The sequence below is a fragment of the Myotis lucifugus genome, unplaced genomic scaffold, assembly GCF_000147115.1.
Source record: "Myotis lucifugus unplaced genomic scaffold, Myoluc2.0 scaffold_117, whole genome shotgun sequence".
Lineage (NCBI taxonomy): Eukaryota > Metazoa > Chordata > Mammalia > Chiroptera > Vespertilionidae > Myotis > Myotis lucifugus.
Window position 1 is genome coordinate 2,527,013 of NW_005871165.1, and position 18,471 is coordinate 2,545,483.

General features: G+C 45.6%; 1 protein-coding gene across 5 annotated transcripts in view; it reads right to left on the reverse strand.

Annotated features, from left to right (window-relative positions):
- Positions 1–18,471, reverse strand: part of DIXDC1 (DIX domain containing 1) — a 63,509-nt gene that overhangs the window by 14,133 nt on the left and 30,905 nt on the right. For 4 of the 5 annotated variants that reach the window (XM_023757898.1, XM_014459866.2, XM_023757899.1 and 1 more), the window contains 10 exons: positions 13,216–13,328; positions 11,718–11,863; positions 8,730–8,819; positions 7,457–7,510; positions 5,938–5,988; positions 2,868–2,972; positions 2,424–2,477; positions 1,851–1,943; positions 1,699–1,770; positions 11–100 (listed from right to left, as the gene is read on the reverse strand). In XM_023757898.1, coding sequence (XP_023613666.1) covers positions 11–100; positions 1,699–1,770; positions 1,851–1,943; positions 2,424–2,477; positions 2,868–2,972; positions 5,938–5,988; positions 7,457–7,510; positions 8,730–8,819; positions 11,718–11,863; positions 13,216–13,328 — 868 coding nt within the window. Of the gene's footprint in view, positions 1–10; positions 101–1,698; positions 1,771–1,850; positions 1,944–2,423; positions 2,478–2,867; positions 2,973–5,937; positions 5,989–7,456; positions 7,511–8,729; positions 8,820–11,717; positions 11,864–13,215; positions 13,329–18,278; positions 18,456–18,471 lie in introns of those variants that run through there. The other variant, XM_006093499.3, reaches the window with a different exon arrangement.

The following is an 18,471-nucleotide window of genomic DNA, read 5'->3' on the forward strand; positions in this document are numbered from 1 at the left end:
AAGCACCTACCCCTCTAGGAGTGATTGAAGCGGCTCCTTTTCCTGCCGCCGGAGGGAGAAAACCATTGCTTTGAGAGCTGTGACTGTTGTAATTGGTCACCTACAGCAGCAAGAAGAAATGATGCTTGTTGTGAGAGAATTCCAAACCAAGATGTCCTGTCTTACTTTTCTTCTTTACATTTGTCACTTCCTGACATAGTTTATAATTATATAATTATATATATGTTTCATATCTCTATTAGAATGTACAGGGCTTTTTCCCCCTTTGTTCATCGCTGCATCCCCTGTACTTGACCCTTCACAGGCACTGCTGAATGTAGAATAAACAAAAGGGAAACCTCAGCTTGGAAGCCCCCAACCTAGACTCTGCCTGGCCACTGGAGGGCCTGAGAATGCTGCTACAGCACCTCTGGCCTTGGCTTCAGTCATTTAAAAATAAAAACAATGACTTCCCTCCCTCCCTCCCTCGCTCCCTCCCTCCCTTCCTTCCTTCCTGCCTTCCTCCCTTCCTTTTTGAAATATCTTTTTATTGATTTCAGAGAGAGAGGAAGGGAGAGGGAGAGAGGGATAGAAACATCAATATTAAGAATCATTGATGCCCTAACCCAGTGATTCTCAACCTTCTGGCCCTTTAAATACAGTTCCTCATGTTGTGACCCAACCATAAAATTATTTACGTTGCTACTTCATAACTGTAATGTTGCTACTGTTATGAATCGTAATGTAAATATCTGATATGCAGGATGGTCTTAGGCGACCCGTGAAAGGGTCGTTCGACTGCCAAAGGGGTAGGGACCCACAGGTTGAGAACCGCTCCCCTAACCGGTTTGGCTCAGTGGATAGAGCTTTGGCCTGCAGACTGAAGGGTCCCAGGTTCGATTCTGGTCAAGGGCATGTACCTTGGTTGCGGGCACATTCCCAGTAGGAGGTGTGCAGGAGGCAGCTGATTGATGTTTCTAACTCTCTATCCCTCTCCTTTCCTCTCTGTAAAAATTCAATAAAATTTAAAACTTAAAAAAAAAACTTAAAAAGAATAAAAGAATCATTGATCAGCTGCCTCCTGCACGCCCCCTACTGGGAATCGAACCAGTAACCCGGGCATGTGCCCTGACTGGGAATTGAACTGTGACCTCCTGATTCATGGGTCGATGCTCAACTACGGAGCCACACCAACCACGTAATGACTAACTTTTCTTGATCCTGATTCTGAGCCAGGTGGATCTACCAGGACTATGTTTAGTCATCTGCCTGGATTATTATTTTTTTTAATTTAAACTCTTTATTATTGAAAGTATTATATATGTCTCCTTTTTCCCCCCATTGACCTCTCCCCAGACACTCCCACCCCCCATACCTGGGTTATTTTATGTATTCTTCATAATGGCAGAGAGGGCCACTATTATTTCCATTTTCCAGATGAGCCTTATTTCTAAGGTTCAGAAGCAAGTAAATTAAAGTCACACAATGGTCAAAAGTGGTAAAGATGTACCAATGTTACACCAATAAAGTTAATTTTAACAAGTGGTAAAGATGTACCTGAAACCAGATTTTCTTATCCTGGAATCTGCATTCATAACCCCCTCACCAAATAACCTCCTAAAAAACTGACCTTTGGCCTTGGTTCCGTCCTGATTCAGAAACAAAACCCCCCTCTTTGCCCTTGTAAATGTGGGAGGGAGACCCCGAGTTGGAGGTTACCTCATCTGCCTCTCTTTTCATACAGTGAGCCAAAAGGACATCCTTGTGTTCTAGCTCCCGCTCGAGATCCACCTGCAAACCAGAGACTAAGTCAGGAAAGCATTTCTTCAGGCCACAGGGACAGGAAAGTCCGTGGCTGAAGATGTCCCCACCTGCTGGTAACTGGCCTCAGAGAGTTTCCGGAGTGCTTCCTCCAGCTTGGCCTGCTGATGCTGAAGGAGGCGGTCCTTCTGCCCCAGCTCCTTCTGCAGTAGAGAGAGAGCGTTCAGATGTGGCAAAGTCAAGAACATCGAACAGTTCACCCCTTGCGATGCAACTTCCATCGGAGGAAAGCGGAGCCTTGGGGGAACGGCGCTTTCCTCAAGCTACACCCCACACCACACACACCACAGCAGTCTTGCACAGCGCAAAGGGTTCTTGGAAGGGTAAGGAGAAAGGGAACTACTGTTTGCAGAAGGACCACTACATGCTATCCATGCTAGTTAGATAGAAAGGTTAGGACTGAACTGAGGTTGCCACACTCCTAGTTCTGTGCTCCTTCTCCTAGCCATGCTCTCTATCTTCAGGGTTAGGGTGAGTGAATCAAGGGAACACAGAAAAGGATTTCCTTGCCAAAAGCAAGGATGAGCACAGAGTACTTAAGTGCTCTTTGAACAACAGCAACATGGGCTGTTCATAAGACAAGGTCAGGTGGGAATTATTTCCAAACTGACGTCCATTCTTACTTTATATTCTCCCAAGAGCCGGTTCCTCTCATCTAGCTTCCTCTGCAGATCCACCTGCAAGAAGGATAAGAAAGAATTAATGGCAGGGAGGTGCTGTCTGCCAAGCCCAGCAGGAAACTAGCTATTTAGTAACCAGGGTTCCTGTGGGAAGCAGAGGGCATGGCTGTGGTAGTCACACAGCTGCTCTGCGTGTCTACACAGACTGGACGCACAGTGCAGCCTCCGTGTCTCGGTGTCCTCAATGCTGAAGGGCTTGAGGCCAGTGTGTTGGAGGCTCTCCCTTGGGAACAGACGCAAGTCTGACAGGAAATAAAATAACTGCAGACACTGAGAGCAGACAACCTGAAATTGGGAGATTAGGACAGCAGACCTAACGGGACTTCATGCAGGACCCTGTTTTGCTCCTGGGGTTCAGTGAGGTCAGAGTTCATTCATTTAACTCACATTCTGGTTGTGCAGCTCATCTTTGTCCATATTTGCCCGCAGTAGTTCTTGTTTGAGCTGAAGAACAGATGTGTCCTGCTGAGTCAACCTCTGCTGCAAGGCATCCTGGGGGGGAAGCATACTGATTATTGTGGTCCCAATTAATCAACCAGCCAGTTATTACTAAGTTATTAACCCCCTCACTGCGTATCCAGCATTAGTTCTGGCAACGCCAGTGGGAGTGACTTCAGGGATGGCCACAGGAGATGAGCAGGGGCTTTCTGCCCCTTCCAGGACAGTGGCACCTAAAGGACAATCCTATCCATTGTCCTAGCAAACTACATGAAACCTGATTTTCCTTCACTTGGTACTCACCACTACCCTCTGCGTCATTCCTGACGGTGTGGTGTCCTAGGGCAAGGTCTTGGGCAATAAAAAGGACTTAGATTCAAATGACAAGTTCACCACTTACTTTTGTGACAGTGACCTTGGACAATGCACTCTCCTTCCTCCCCCCTGGCTTTCTCATCTATGTCTTGGGCATATAAATACTCAGTCTACCTCGCTGCCGACTCCCCATTTCCTAGCCGGCTGGGGCCTGTCTCTGCCTGCCACCCTATTCATACAGAATCCCTGAGGTCCCTCCACCCCGCCTCCCAGAGCCCTGCACCTGCTGGGGCTTCCATGCCTAATCTGGACCAGGACTGGGAATATACATAGTTCCATGCTCAGAACTGCTCTTGGACTATGGTTCCTCCTCCCATATCCTAGAACCTTACCAACTTTAGGCTATCTTTCTCTCAGCTTGGACACCCTTGGTTTCTCCCATGCTTAAGAAAAGGTGAGTTATACATACTTACTTAAAAGGGTCATTCCTCCAACCACTGTGACCTCCAATGGAACTGTGGACTGGGGCTGCATTCCAACGTATTGACCCTGACTTTCCTCTCTTTACAGACCACAAAGAAATGGTGCGGGCTCTGGAGAACGTGGGAGCCCATTCCTGAACATGCTGTCTGCCAGGACAGCACATGGCAAAGGCAGTCTAAGAGGCCCTGGCACCAGCAGTTCAGAGGAACATTTCCCAGTGCTCCATGGGAGGAAAAGAGCTTCTGTGGTTAATAATTCTAAACTTGCTTTGGGCCACCTTCCTTATGAGAAACCTCCCCGGGTCCTTTAATATGTTACCATTCACTGTGACTCTTCAAGTCCAGAGGGCAGCTCTCCAACTTACTTGACCATGGAACACGTTTGTTTCTGAAGTATCTCAAAGGATTAAGGCTCTGAAAATGCTCTAGTCTAGCCCACGAATGGAAGTGCAAGGAAGAGGGGAACACTGTTTTTCACTTCCAGTATTTATACACAGACATGCTCCCACGTGGGTGAAATAACATACATTCAAGGTGATTAGCTATATCACTGGTTGTATGAGCAAGTGATTAAATAATCACATATAGTGGCACACTGTGCAGCCACAAGCAACATGTCAAGCTGTATTTGCTGTATACTATTATTTGGGGGGAAATTATGTATGTACTAGAGGCCTGGTGCACAGATTCATGCACCAGTGGGGTCCCTTGGCCTGGCCTGCGGGAATCAGGCCAAAAATGGCTCTCTGACATTCCCTGAGGGGTCCCAGATTGCAAGAGGGTGGTTCTCAGGTGACGCACCCCAGAATCGGGCTCCCTCCTCTCTGGTTCTGGGTGTGTCACCTGAGAACCATAGCTGCCAAGTCACTGCAACTTGGCAGCTCCTGCATTAAGTGTCTGCCCCCTGGTGGTCAGTGCGCATCATAGCCACCGGTTGGACGGGAGCTTAGGCTTTTACAGTGGGGCCTTGACTTACGAGTTTCATTCGTTCCGTGACGGAGCTCGTAACTCAAATTACTCGTATGTCAAATCAAAAAGTGAACGAGTGAGACAGGTGATTCTGGGCTGATGTTGTGGCATTCACTGTGACGTTCGTTGCGCCAACTAGTGGTGGGGTATCTGAAGCTGGCTCTGAACCCGAATTTTAGCTCGCAACTCAAAGCAAAAAATCAGCCAAGAGACGGCTCGTATCTCGAAAAACTCGTTAGTCGGGACACTCGTAAGTCAAGGCCCCACTGTATATATAGACTAGAGGCCCAGTGCACGAAATTCATGCACTCGTGGGGGGGGTCCCTCAGCCCAGCCTGCACTCTTTCACAGTCCGGGAGCCCTTGGGGGATGTCCGACTGACCACTTCTGGCTGAGCAGCGATCCCCCTGTGGGATTGGGCCGAAACCGGCTCTCCAACATACCCCGAGGGGGTCCCGGGTTGCTAGAGGGCGCAGGCCAGGCCGAGGGACCCAACCAGTGCTTGATCGGGGCCTTGGAGAGACGCGGGAGGTTGGCCAGCCAGTGAGGGACTGTGGGAGGGCTCCAAGGCGTGTCCGGTCCATTTCACATAGTCCCGATCAGCCGGATCCCAGCAGCAAGCTAACCTACCAGTGCACATCATAGTAAGCAGTTGAGCGGCCTTAGCATATCATTAGCATATTACACCTTGGCCAACCAGTCCACCGGACACAGCATATTAGGCTTTTATTATATAGGATTTGTTGATAACTGATAAGTTGCCTCCAGGAGGAAGAACTAGGTGATTGGGGGGACAGGGCCAGAAGTCAGGCTTTTCAAGGATTATCTTTTTGTACCTTATTAACTTTAAACCATTTGAATACTATTAACTATTCAAGAACTAAGTAAATTACAATTTTTAAGAGGATATACCTCTTTAGAACAGATATAAAAATAAAACTGAAGAGAACTGTAGGAATTGATTGTTTATAGATAGAAACAAACAAAGCAGCACAGAGGGAAGTGGCAGCACCAGGGGTCATAACCCCCCAGAAATAAGCCTCAGCAAAACGAAGGTGGATATTCCTTACCACGTCTCACTTCCCATCCACAAAGCTCTCCCTTTCCTAACAGCACAGAGTCTGCCAAAGGCCCCACCATGTATACAAAGAAAGACTAGAGGACCCATCCAGTCTCCTAGCACCTACTCTTACCAGTAGACTACTCGACCTTGTAGATAATTTATTTAAAGATTTAAATGTCTTCCTTTTTACCTTTATCCCCTGTAAGTTTCTGGCTTCTTGTTTACATTTCAGCAAGTCCTTCTGCAAACCAAACACAGTTAGATCAGATGGAGCATCTGGGCTGCTTCAGATGCGTTATCTCGTTCTGCCAGTAGGAACGCAAAACTCAGATAACCATTCTATGAAAAAGTAACTGTGTACTGAGGCAGAAAGATCTGGTCCAGTGAACAGTGAAGGCTGACCCAGTCCATTCTGCCCTGTGGCACCCAGGCTCAACGCCAAGAAAGAAGACACCACACAGTCCCATAGGCTTTCACTCCTACAATTAGCAATCTTCACCACCAGGAAATGGAATCATAATAATCTAAATCCCACTCATGAAATACGTGATCCATCTCAATATGCCTACCCCCAATGTCTTCAATGATTATCTTCGTTTCTAATGTTTAGCCAAGGGTCAAACTGCTACTGATTCTCCAAGAGCGTGTTGTTTTTCATGGACCAAACAAAAATAAATTTAGCCCAATAATGCAGTGCCAAGTAATTACCCCTCCTTGACAATAGATTAAACATCCGTATATGATTATCACTGGGAAAGAGATTTTAGGAGAGGAACACCCATAACTCGGACCCACTCTCTTCTTATTGCATCACATCAAGAGTTTGGAATTAACACATCCGAAATGGAAAAGGTTAACCTGGACTCCACAGATGGGCTTCAAAAATTCAAGTCAGTGAGTGTGTGTGCATGTGCTCTTGCATATTTCTGGGGAGAAGGTTAATGGTTTTAGGCTATACTTATGGCTCAAAAAAAAGTTAAGATCCACTGACCTAAAATAATTCTGGGAAGTATTCATTTAAAAAGATCTGGACTCTGCCCTAGCCAGTTTGGCTCAGTGGACAGAGTGTCGGCCTGCAGACTGAAGGATCCTGGCTTCAGTCGGGGTGCATGTGAGAGGCAACTAGTCAATGTGTCTCTCTCACATAAATGTTTCTCTCTCTGTGTCTCTCCCCCTCCCTCACACTCTCTCTAGAAACGAATGGGAAAATATTCTTGGGTGAGGATTAACAACAACAAAAAGATACTGGACTATATTTGATAATATTATACTGCATATTTGAAAGTTGCTAAGAGAGTAGATCTTAAAAGATATCATCACAAGAAAAAAATTTTAACTATGTGATCATTTCTATATATATATACACATAATATATATGAAACCAATAAGATGTTTATCTGAAACTAATATGTTTATGTCAATTATAAAAAAGAGCATACTGATAATAGATCCAGTTTTTATTTTATATTAGTTAAAAAAATAATGAAACATTTCAAACATATAAAGGTATAATGACATAGATGACTATTACTCGTCACTGAGATTAAAAAGATGTTACCTTTTGCCATATATAGGACACATCTCTCTTTCAATCAAAGGCATAATACAGACATAGGTACAGCTAGAGTCATGAGTCTGCATCCCTTACCCCCTCCCTATTACTGTCCTGAAGTTTGAATTTTTTTCAAAGGGTACATATCCTGACATACCTTTAGGTCCTGATTCTCCTCCACACTCTGATCCAGACGACTTTGGATTATAATCTGAATATAAGGCAAAAAGAGATGGTTAAGTACCTCTGCTGTGAAATTCAGAGGCCATTCATTCAATAGGTATCTATTGAACACTCACTACTGTGGATACAAAGGATAGAAAACAGTCTAGTGGACGCATATGCCCAGGGAGATGGAAGCAGATGAATATGGACAAAGTTTATAGTAGAGTGAGTAAATATGTGTTGGATGCAGGATGTTGGGCAAAGGCAAAGAGAAACAGCAAGGGATGAAGTTGGAGAGAAAAATAGGGGCCGATCACAAAAGGCCAGAGAGGGCAATGGGGAGTCCATGAAACATTTTAGGTGAAGAGATGACAAAATGAGGTTTCCCTTAAAGGTAAATCATTCTTGCTGTTTTATACAAAATGAATCAGGAAGAACAGGAGAGGAATCAGGAAAGCTAGTTAGAAGGTTGCTAGAATATTGGATAAAGGCCTGAATTAAAGTAGTGGCTGTGAGAATGGAGAAAACTGGATGAAGATATTTAAAAAGTCAACTGACAAAATTTAGTGACTAATTGGTTATAGAGGGAAGGGTCAGACAGGATTAAAAAAATGATATTTAGATTTTTGTTTTGGGTATTTGGCTAGATGGACAGTAATAAGAAACACAATCCAAAAGGACAAGTAGTTTTGGTGGTGGTGAGAGAAGGGAGAGAAAAGCTGTTTAATTTAGGATTCATTGAAATGGAGATACTGATGGAATACACAAGTGGAGGTAATAACAGGCAATTGCATGTTGCATATATAAATCTAGAAGTCCACAGAGAAACTGAGCCAGAAATAAATATTTGAGGCGACATCTGAGTCAGGTGGGAGGTGAATGAGGCCATGGGGGCACGTATTACCCAGGGGAAAGCATGAGACAGGAGAGGGCCCTAGGAGCAAGCATTTAAGGCTCAGGCAGAAAAGGCCCCTGAATGTAATGCCCGAGGGTAGGGTCCTGGGACTGTTCTGGCATTAGCATATCTCCAGCACCCTGAAACAGCAACTAGCACAGTCAGCGCTCAATAAATATTTGCTGATTGAATGAATAAAAGAAGAAAAAAAAGAAGGGAAAAGTACTCTAAAATAGAAGAGAAAAACCAGGAGAGTTGGAGTTAGGGAAGAGAGCATTTCAAGCAGGTGCAGACAATGGGGTCAAATGCTAAAAACAAATCAAGTACATTAACCAGGTCATTTGGTTTTGTCACAAAAGATGGAGCTCACCAGTTGCTCCTCGGGATTGACTCCTGGTTCACAGAGGGCCAAGGGCCTGTCCTGCTCATCTTCGGGTAAGGACCCACTGAGCAGCAAGGCCTGGGTAACCACAAACACAGAAAGAAATGTACCTCCATCAGAGAACTGAGTCTGGGGTTGGTGGGCTCACCCTTATTGAAATCACTCTGTACTTCCTCTAGAAATTTCCTTGGTAATTTGTGACCCTGGTCCTCCAACTGCTCATCTTGGGTCTATCTGGAGTTCCTCTGCTCCAAGGCTCTTTGGCTCCAGAAAACAATCTAAAACATTCCTCTTGGAAGAGGCATTTCAAAACCAGAGCCCCTCAAACTGAATTTTGCCAGCTGGGAAGTGAACTAAAAGCAGTGTAGAATTTTCTAGCATATAAAAGTTTATTATAATAAATTAGTTAGAATTTATAGCACTGCCTTGGGTTTGTTAGAATAATTCTGCATTTTTACTCCCCAAGGCAACCTGATAGAACAAGAAGGAAAACATACTTGCAGAGAAATATGGGCATTCATTTCCACTCCCCACACCAGGCTTTGTTTTCATCAGAATATGGGAGGGCAGATTTACCCTAAAGCTAAGGAAGCTCAAACTCAAGGGCCCCTCACCTGTTCTGCCCTCCCAAGTTCCTATATCTAATATTGGATGCATAATCTGTAATCTTAATCTTTTAAAAAATATATTTTTTTTATTGATTTTAGAGAGGAAGGGAGAGGGAGAGATAGAAACATCAATGAGAAAGAATCATCGATAGCTGCCTCCTGCATGGGGATTGAGCCCCCCACTAGGGATTGAGCCTGCAACCTGGGCATGGAGTCCTCAACCTGAGCATGTGCCCAAACCGGGAATCGAACCATGGTCAACACTCAACCACTGAGCCACACCGGCCAGGCTGTAATCTTAAAGATGGCCTCCCAAACTGTGTACTTTTGGACTCACAAAACTTGGATCTACCCCTGCAGGCAGGTATTACAAGACCTATCAGCTGAATGAAAGATTTAAAAATGTGTCCTCGTCTTGTATCACGAGCTTTCTTAATCCAGTCAAGAGAAGAGTTACGGAGATGAAATCCTGTTTCAATAAATAGTATAACACAAATTAACCACAAATGTTGGTATATACGAATCCAACAATTGGTTGGTCTACCAAGCACTAATTAATACTAAAAGTTTAGTAAATCAAATTAATTTGGTTATCCCATGGGGTTGTGGCAAAAGGTATGCATAGACAAGTGTAAGAAGCCACAGAGCTGCAGGTTACAGAAACACTGACCCTAACGGCAAAGTGCTGGATGGGCTCTAAGGAGAGCCAGGAATAAGTCAGAAACCGGGTGTGGCTTAGCACACAACTTGTTCACCCCTGAAGGAGTTAAAACGCCAGTGGCTGCTGTGAGCCCCACTGTATTCCATAGGGAACTGAATTCTCATTGTGGTCATGTGGCTGTGAATTAAACGCCTCTGTTTGCAGAGAATATTAGGATGCTGACTTTCTGCCTATCGATTCTCTTCTTTTTCTGTGTAATCCGCCATCGGGTTTCTTCCAGACTGAAAAATGCAAACCAAACTGATGGATATCTATGATCATATAATCACATTATCCTGGGGAAACTTGGTTGGGTATAACCCCAAAGTTTTTCATGCTTTAATAGTTCCAACTAAAGGACAGCACGCACACACACACACACACACCATTAATTAATGGAGTGGCAGAAAATGTTTATCTAAAAGGCAGACATTTAAAATATACAAAGAGCCCAGCCTGTGTAGTTCAGTGGTTCAGCGTCGACCTATGAACCAGGAGGTCATGGTTTGATTCCCAGTCAGGGCATATGCCTGGGTTGCCAGCTCAATCCCCATTGTGGGGTGTGCAGGAAGCAGCCGGTCAATGAATCTCTCTCATATTGATGTTTCTATCTCTCTCTCCCTCTTCCCCTCTGAAATCAATAAAAATATATTTTTTAAAAAATTAAAACATACAAAGAAAATGGATGGGAAATCAACAACTCTCCGGGGAGGAATATTTAGGCAGTAAACATTCCTCCAACCCTTCTCCGTTCCTGGGGCATACATTATGCAAATATTTTACCACAGCACCAATCTCCCTTTTTTTAAGGGGCCCTTTGTGTCCTCACCCTGTTGCTGGTTGGCTGTCAGCACCGCCTCCACCGCCAGCCGGCTGCCAGAACCACTCACATAATGTGGGCTTTGTTTATGTCTCCATAAATATTTGACAATTCAAGAGCAGTGCAGTTCCCAGCACAAACAGAAAGGAATATTCCTAGACAATTTCAGGGTCATCAGCACACTACAAGGGCTCCCCCAAATAGAGACAGATGCACAAAGACAGAGGGCTGGGGGGTCATTTCAGGGTAGAAACCAAGTCAAGTGGGTCAGCCGGCCTCTGGGAGATTTCCTGAGCTGGCACTGAAGGTATAGGAAAGACTGAAGGGCTTTGTTGCTCAAAGAAAACCTCTTCTACCTGATGAGGAAGCCTTGGCATTCACTCGCAAACGCATTAGGAGCGAGCGGAATCCTTTAGCTAGATTCAGACAGAGACCTTGGTATTACGGGCTCCCGCACCCCTCCTGAAACAGTCCTAGGAGACAATCCCTGACTCTTCGGAGTGCCATTATTTGGTGAAAGCTGCAACTGCACGGCTGTAGCTGCAGCTCGGGCAGGAACCCACCTGTGAGCTGAGAGCCAGAACAAGGGTTTGGTAGGGCTCGATGGCTCCCAGGCTCGTAGAACTCCTGACAATTGTGTTGTAAACAGGAGCCCATCTGGTCCATGTAAGAGCTTTACTCACAGAGAAGGAATTGTCTGCCCTTTGAGTCACACTCCCTCTGTCCAAACTCCCCATTCAACTCTGACCTCACACAAAACTGAGTCAGTTTATTTTCAACTGACACCAGTGATTTAAGAATAATAATCAGTTGGTGCGCGGAAGACGAACGACAAGGGAAGGAGCTACCTGTAATCCTGATATCATTTTCTTGGCTTCCTCCATTTCTTTTTCTAAATGTTCTTGTTGTTCCAACAGCTGTTCTTCCCATGAAGTCTCCAGACAGGTGGTGGGGCTACCTGGTCGCCAGTCTCGGGATAATGGAGAGTCTGTTTCTACAACACGAAAGGCGGGAGTACAGTCCATGTTGAAGAAAACTGAGTTTCCGGCAGGAAGCGTTCACAGTCCCCGCATTCACAGGTTCAGGTCACTGCCTCCTGAACCTGTCCTCGCTCACAGCCTGGACTCGCCACCAGGTGGGGTTGTGAGGCATAAAGAATTGGCTATTAACTCAGACCCCAGGCTCCAGGGAGCAACACTCACTCTGTTGGGGAAACACATCCTCTTCAGAACGTTTAGGAAGCAATAAGACCTCCTCTTTGGGAGTCTTGGTATGGGACATATAGATTTTACTATTAATTCTCTGGAACTGGCACTCCCAGAGCTTGATTCTGCCAGGTACAAAGAGGGGAGCTGTCAGAGGCCATGAAAACAAAAGTCCTGTTGGTTGCTCGGGAGATTCAGAGACCATTCTGTCATATAACAGTGTCTCACACAGGAAAGCATATTTGCACAAATTGTTTAATCTCTCTCTGGTTTTGTTTTATTTTCCTGCCTTTACAAGCTCTTCTAATTTCATTCATAAAAATGAGTATAGTAAGTCTAATCCCTCTGGGTTTCTGTGAAGATTAAATGAGGTAATTTATGCCCAGGGCCATGTGGTGTGGAGCCCAGAGCAAGCACTCAATAAATGCTCTCCCTCTCCCTCCTCAGGGTCCCAGGAGTGTCTGACTCAGTAACATGCTCAGTCGTACTCTTTGATACTAATGCCAGGTTTAGAGAGGGAACAGAATAAGGAAGAAATCAATCCCAGTTTTTCTTCTGAGGGCGTCGGTTGCATTGTATCTCCTAATAGGCGAATAAAACTCTATCTAAATCACGTGTTTTGCTTCTTCCTGTTTTCCTCTGTTTATGTGAGTAAACAGAGAGCAACTGAAACAGAGGAAGGAGAAGTCTAAACAAAGGGAACTCCTCATGGTCCTTTCTGTAGCTCTCATACCAAACCTGACGTAGACCTGCTCTCTACTGTACGTTCTCACAGACACCTCAGCAACTCCTCTATATTCCTGGCCCTAATTTAAGCAAGAGAAGGACTGAAATTATTTGAATAACACAGAAATCATAAAATCTATTTATGTGAATAAGGCTTCCGACTGTTCCAAAGTCATTTCCTAATTCATAGGCAGGGGGCCGAGGAACAGCCTGTCTATACTGCTGCAAGATTTTTGACAGCTAGGACATTGGAAGTGACATTCTTTAAGAGGGTAACTATGTTCGTTGGCTCTAAAGCATTAAAGCCCTGCAGAGCTGAGCCTGCAGACACAGACTATGGAGAGGCACAAGGATCCCCAAACTCTTCAAGCTGAGAGCTATTCCTTGAGCCAACCAGGCACCCACGAAATAGTACCTGTCCTGTTCTCTATTCCTCCAGAGGGAACAATCACAAACTCTGACTTCTCCTCCGACTGGGTGATAATGGATTCGCTCTTTGCACTGTGGATAGGACTGGGTGAAGTCAGGCTGTGATTAAAGGAAGAGAAACAATTATTATGAACAGCTGTTTAGAAGCCAACTTTCATTAATTAATCCCAGAGACATGTTTTTTTTAAGTTTTGTTTTTCATACATATATAGTTTTGTTTTACACACACACACACACACACAAAAATATACACTGAGTGGCCAGATTATTATGACCACCTGACGTTTGTAGGCAAATTAGCTATAATTTCACGCTGAAGTTGCTACAGGGCCAGACCATTATAAATAGGGAAGCAGGTTGTTTACCATGACAGTAGAAGTGATTTTTTTCTGAAGATATGGGTAAACAATGCGATTTAACAGCCTTTGAACGTGGGATATATTTGAACGTGAGTGGCCAGATTATTATGACCACCCCATTAGTACTTCGTTGGGCCACCTTTTGCCTTCAATACTGCGGCGACTCTTCTTGGCATTGACTCCATGAGACGTTGAAAGGTGATGTGAGGAATCTGACACCATGCCTGATGAATAGCACTGTCCAGTTCTGTGAGATTTGATGGTTGTGGAGCCAGCTGCCTGATGGCTCTTTTAACTTCGTCCCACAAATGCTCAATTGGATTCAGATCTGGTGATTGTGGGGGCCACCTAAGCAAGGTAAAGTCTCCCTCATGTTCTTGAAACCACTTCTGCACAATACGAGCACCGTGGCATGGCGCATTGTCTTGTTGGAAGAAGCCATCTCCATTGGGATACGCCATCAACATGATAGGATGAACTTGATCAGCAACGATACTTAGGTATGTTGTGCTATTCAGACGTTGTTCCACATGAATTAAAGGGCCCAAATCATGCCAGGAAAACATGCCCCAAACCATAACACTGCCCCCACCAGCTTGAAGGGTTGTACTCATGCATGTGGGATGCATGCTTTCATGCTGTTTCTGCCAAATTCTCACTCTGCCATCTACATGATGCAACTGGAAACGTGATTCATCGGACCACATGACTTTTTTCCAATGCTCGACTGTCTAATCCTTGTGTTCCTGTGCAAATTGGAGACGTTTTATCTTGGTAACTGCAGACAGCAAAGGTGTTCGAACAGGCCTTCGGCTTCCATATCCCATATGATGCAGTGTACGGCTAATTTGCCTACAAACATCAGGTGGTCATAATAATCTGGCCACTCACGTTCAAATATATCCCATGTTCAAAGGCTGTTAAATCGCATTGTTTACCCATATCTTCAGAAAAAAATCACTTCTACTGTCATGGTAAACAACCTGCTTCCCTATTTATAATGGTCTGGCCCTCTAGCAACTTCAGTGCGAAATTATAGCTAATTTGCCTACAAACGTCAGGTGGTCATAATAATCTGGCCACTCAGTGTATTTTTGTGTGTGTGTGTGTGTTGTGTGTGTATTTCAGAGAGGAAGGGAGAGAGAGATAGAAAATCAATGATGAGAGAGAATCATCAATCAGCTGCCTCCTGCATGTGCCCTACTGGGGATGGAGCCCGCAACCCAGGAGTATGCCGTTGCCCGGAATTGAACCCGGTACCCTTCAGTCCGCAGTCTGACACTGTATCCACTGAGCCAAACCAGCTAGGGCCCAGAGACATGTTCTTATCCATCTTACTCCTACTGCCTAACACAGTACCTGGCCTACAGTAAGAACAAATATTTGTTGAATGAATAAACGTGTTGAATGAAATGAAAGTTGAATGAATAAATGACCCAGTCCTAGGAAATCTTTTACACAACAAGGCTGCCTTGAAGCTTAATTCACTGAGAAGAAATTTATCAGAATTGGTAATCTAGCATTTTAAAGAGCTTCTGGGTTTTTGTGTGTGTGTTTGTTTCTTTTTAGTCCTTACCCAAGGATATGTTTTTATTGATTTTAGAGAGAGTGAAGGGTGAGTGAGAGAAACACTGATGTGAGAAACAGCTATTAGTTGCCTCTCATATGCATCCCAACTGGGACTGAACCCCCAACCTAGGTATGTGCCCTGACTGGGAATCAAACCCACAACCTTTTGGTGTATGGCTGACGCTCAACCAACTGAGCCACCTGGCCAGGGAAAGTTTTGTTTTGTTTTTTACTCACTACCATTACCATCCTGGGCCCATGTTTGGAGACTGATATAGTATGTGTTTTTACTATCTTTGAATACTTGAAGGAAAATCTGTTTCCAATATACTGATCCTTCACACACACAAGCAATACCAGCAGAGTAATCACACCAAATCAGCTCTGGGCTGATGCCAAAGGAGAGGAAAGAGTGGAAGGTGCCTCAGCAGGGAGAAAGTGCTGGAGTGTGGACAGCACCAGGATGGACAAAGGAGCAGCGATACATCAATGAAGCTAGGACATGATAAGGAAAAGGGTAACAGGTCAAAAGGGGAACACCTGCTTGGGCATGGTAAAGGTTTACTTGATTTACTCCCAGAGTTACTTCTATGTCTGCCACACTAGTTTCAAACTGTCATGAGCAACTCGCAACAATTCTTAAGTTCTGATATAATTACTGGCCTTGGAAGGAACTGTTCGGATTTGGGGGGAAATGGATTTTTAAATCTCCAGAAGAACAGCAAAGCTATGACAAGCGGGGATGTGAGGCTGAAGCTCGCAGCTGCAGAGCCCGTTTCTCTGCATTGCACCTGAGCACATGGGCACTGAAACACTGTCAGGGGCCATGGGGGCTGCAGGCCCAGCCCCCTCTCAGGAATTCTTTCCAGACCCATCACCTAGACAACAGGGACAGAGTCTAGGATTCACTGACCCACTTAACATGCCCCTGACGTCTCCCAGGCTAATCCTCACAGCCACGAGCAGGAGTTAACATTTCTTCTTTCTAGAAACCAGTAAAAACAAGAGGTAAGCACAGAGGAGGTGCCTAGAGAATTCAGAGCCCCTGAAGCAACCTGAGGACTAGGTTCTCATCCTCCTCGTTGTCCAAAGTTTAAAGGCTTCAGTGGGCATGCCTTCAATCAATAATACGTTCTCATCCTTATTAGAACACACACAAAAATTTAAAGTTGTTGCTTCTTCAACTTAAAGAAAGGAACTTAACCAGACCTATAGATCTACAACCCAAACAAGCAAGGGGGGTGAAGAGTGGCAAGATGTGGTGTTTAGAAAAGGTAATTGCGCCCTAGCCGGTTTGGCTCAGTGGATAAAGCATCAGCCTGTGGACCAAAGGGTCCCAGGCTTGATTCCGGTCAAAGGCAGGTACCTCGGTTGCAGACTCCTCCCCAGTGCAGGCCCCATCCGGGGCTCCTGCAGGAGGCAACCAATCAATGTGTTTCTCTCACATCGATGTTTCTCTCTGTCTTTCCTTCTCTCTTCCACTCTCTCTAAAAGATCAATGGAAAAATATCCTTGGGTGATGATTTAAAAATAAATAAATAAAGTGTAATTTTAAAAAAGAGAGAATGAAATTTCTTAAAAAAAAAAAGATAGATAGATAGAAAGGTAATTGCTTTATAGAATTCTCTTCCCACCTTTCACTACTTAGGCAATCTGACTTCCAGGCCAACATGCATTAGCTGCTGGAAAAGCACTAGTCTAGGGGGACTACCTATAATAATAAGTAATATACTAATTAGACCGGACAGCCAAACGACCTTCCGGATGACTTTCTGGACAAAGCCGGGGCTACAAGGGCCGAGCCCCTTGCACAAATTTCATGCATCGGGCCTCTAGTGTTATTTATAAAGAAACAGATTTAAGCCCTAGCTGGTTTGGCTCAGTGGATAGAGCGCCGGCCTGTGGACTAAAGGGTCCCGGGTTCAATTCCAGTCAAGGGCACATGCCCGGGGTTGTTGGCTCAATCCCCACTAGAGGGTGTCCAGGAGGCAGCCAGTCAATGATTCTCTCTCATCATTGATGTTTCTATCTCTCTCTCCCTCTCTGAAATCAATAAAAATATATATATTTTAAAAAGAAACCGATTTATGACTGCTCAGGCCTCAGCATTCGCCTTCCTATAGCAATTGGGATCCATGTGCCGAAAGAGGCCTGAAACAGCTGCTCCTCTTTGAGAACGAAGACACTTCCTCAGCTGACAAGGTGCTGTGGTTGACGTGTCCCACCGGCTGCATTTGGACGGACCACGGTGGGTGATGTGTGAGACGGGGTGAGTTGGGAGGGTGGTGTGAACCAGGACGCTGGAAAACTGCTTTCCTAAAAGCAGAGCCGCATGCTCAGCTCCACCTTCTCGCTCCTGAGTGAGCTGTCTCCCACATAAGGGCAGAAGGAGGCGGATGTCTGCATATCCAAACCCACTGGGGGAGTGGCCAAGCAGCCAGAAGAAAACAACATTTTTCTTTCTTGAATTGAGGCTGCCAGTGTGTGAGGCCAGAGAGCTAAGACCATGGCACTGGAGGCCAAGTTAAAAGAGAAAGGACTGAGGAAGAAAAATCCTGAGGCAAGAAGAACCTCATGAATGAGGATAGTGCATTAGGTCCTCTGCCTCAAACCAGAGGAAAGTATTTTCACACTAATTACATGCTATAGGTTCTGCCCGATTCGCTTTGAAGCCCTATTTCATAAGCAAGTAATCCCCTACCTGCCATCATAATCCTCTCAAATCAGGGAACAAGTGAATATAAATCAGGTCCCACCGATACACTTAATCCCCACAGGTTTAACGTCCCTCCAACCTTAATGTATCAGAAAGGGCCATAAGAAAGGGCCCCAGGAAAAGGCGTCCTGTTCCCCCTGAAGTGCCTTCCCTGAGCAGAGACAAGACAGGGTAAAGGGCCACTCCTTCCCCCATGCTGGCCCAGCGCCCTCACCGCTGCATATTGTGGTGATAATCCCAGCGCCCTCACCGCTGCACGTTATGGTGATAATCCCAGGCCAGCAGCCCGTTCTCCCCATACAGCGCCCCCACCATCCGCGTCCATCTCTGGCCACCGGCACCCTCCCGCCGGGCTCTGCTCCCACCCAGGCCCCCACCGCCAAAGCCCAAGTGGCCTCAGCTCACCATTTGACTTGCGTCCCTCCCATGGTCCCCTCCTGGCTCCGGGCTCAGCGAGCCTGCTTCCCTGGGTGAAGCGGGGGGCTGAGCGTCACAGCGCCCCCCGATGCGGGCATGTCTCTCCGAGCGGGGGCAGGCCGACTCCCGAGCCGCCGCCCGATCGCAGGAGAGACGGGGGAGGGCGGAGAGGCCGGCGTCC